This window comes from Austrofundulus limnaeus, unplaced genomic scaffold, assembly GCF_001266775.1.
Source record: "Austrofundulus limnaeus strain Quisiro unplaced genomic scaffold, Austrofundulus_limnaeus-1.0 Scaffold148, whole genome shotgun sequence".
NCBI classification, from domain to species: Eukaryota; Metazoa; Chordata; class Actinopteri; order Cyprinodontiformes; family Rivulidae; genus Austrofundulus; species Austrofundulus limnaeus.
The window spans coordinates 891,363-893,360 of NW_013952550.1; the positions used below are offsets into that span (position 1 = coordinate 891,363).

At 45.2% G+C, this 1,998-nt stretch overlaps 1 protein-coding gene across 1 annotated transcript in view; it reads left to right on the forward strand.

Moving 5' to 3' along the window:
- Positions 1-1,565, forward strand: part of si:dkey-34d22.1 (discoidin, CUB and LCCL domain-containing protein 1) — a gene marked incomplete in the record, with an annotated part of 16,531 nt that extends 14,966 nt beyond the window's left edge. Inside the window, 1 exon segment of the mRNA XM_014016597.1 lies at positions 180-1,565. Within this exon segment, the coding sequence (XP_013872051.1) occupies positions 180-602 (423 nt within the window).
- Positions 1,566-1,998: the final 433 nt, after the last annotated feature.

Sequence of the window (1,998 nt, forward strand, 5' to 3'; positions counted from 1 at the left end):
CAGTGAAAGTAATTTTCTGTTTTTTTTTTTTTGAAGTACTTTATAAACCTCTGGTAAAAATGTGTTCTCAGCACTGAGGTTTAAAAAAAGGATCAACATAATGCAAAGACAACCTTTGTGCTCTCACACACACGAGTCTTCGAGGTTTTGAAGATTTCTTTTGCTATTTCTCAGACTAYGCCGCGCCCGCGCTCCCTGCAGCTGGAAAGAAAGTCGGCTCAACGTTTCGGCCTCCTTCAAACGAGGGTTACACCACGCCCTTCACCGGCGTCCACTACGACGCGCCCGGCGGCCTGCCGGAGTACGCCGAGCCGCTTCCTCCGGAGCCCGAGTACGCCACTCCTTTCAGCGAGCTGCCCTCCGAGGCCAAGCTAGCCACGTTGACGGGCATCATTCACGGCGACGCACACGGACCTCGTGTTCCAGGAGCTTCCAGGGCGACGCCCAGCCAGAGTCAGTATGACTGCCCCGCCCACAGGGTGCTGTTTAACGGCTACTGCACTCCCGCTYTGCATGGCCCTCGACCCGTCAGTGAAGTCTACGCAGAGCCCAGGTCAAGTGACTCTTTACTACAGAAGCACACATATGAGGAGCCTTTGTGAGCATAGGAACATGAGGAAGAGCAGGTTCCTCTGAGCTGAAATATCAGAAAAGACCTCTTAGCTGGACAGTGCTCTCCATAGAGCCAGACATGCCAGGAAGTAATGAACCAAGAGATCAGGAGTCACTTTGGAGCCCAAGCTTTTATCTCTGAGTCGTTTGGACCTGAACATATCCTCGCAGGAAGCTCGTCCCGGTGGTGCACAAAGAAACAACAGGCCTGAGCGTAGTGCTGGGCGGTATGACCCACATTTTATACCACGGTCTTTTCAACAATTATCCCGATTATCACAGTATTTTTCTTTTCATCCCAGCACAGCTGGTGCTAAAATTGACAAAAACAGAAGGTCAGCTCAAGTTACTGCAACACAAACTATTTTTTTTCTTTTACTGTACCTCTGTATGCATTGCTGTTTCCCTCCTCTACGTCTTTCCTTCTTTGCCTGGTTGTAGACAGTAGTCATGCATTTTGGGCACATGGGGGGCAGGTACAGTCGTAAAGGAGGAAGGAAGGTAGAGCAAAGATCATTTTCGGGCAAATTTACTTTGTGCATGTATTTCAGMGATRRTGAAAACAGTTTTTTTTGCCACCCACCACTAGTTATGAAGGCTGCTCCAACAACAACACTTRTCCTTTGTGCTGCAAGGAAAAGTGTCTCCCATCAAACAGTGTACAGGTGGGTGCAACGYAACTTTCAGATCGTGTTCAGGCTATAGTTAAGTCTGTATCTATTTAGACAGAGACACTTTCCTAATGTTGGTTCTGTACATTACTTCAATGAATTTCTAACAAAACATTTCAGGTGCAGTTAAATTTCAGATTCTCAGCTTTAATTCGGTGGGTTGAACAAAGTTATTGCACATTTTTTTAACACGATCCCTTCATTTCAGTAAAAGGAAATAGACAAATTAAATGACTGTACGATAAATAARATGTTCATTTCTAATACTTGATTGAGAACTTATGGTCGTCAATGACAAAKTATTGAACTCATAGAGATCTCCAGACCTGTTTCCTATTTTTTTTAATGTTCTGCCACCCATTACTGCTGGTTTTCAGTTGCTGTTTGTTTGTGGGCCCTTCTTTCTGAAGTTTAGTCTTTAACAAGTGAAAAGCTCAATTGGGTTGAGATCAGGTGACGGACTTGGCCATTCAAGAATATTACACTTATTTGCTTTAATAAACTCCCGGGTTGCTTTGGCTTTATGTTTTGGGTCATTGTCCATCTGTAGTATGAAACAACGATCAGTCAGTTTGGCTGCATTTGTCTGTATCTGAGCACACAGTTTGGCTCTGAATACCTCCAGAATTCATTTGGCCGCTTCTGTCCTGTGTCACATCATCAATAAATACTAGTGACCCAGTGCCACTGGCAGCCATGCATCACACTGCTCTGC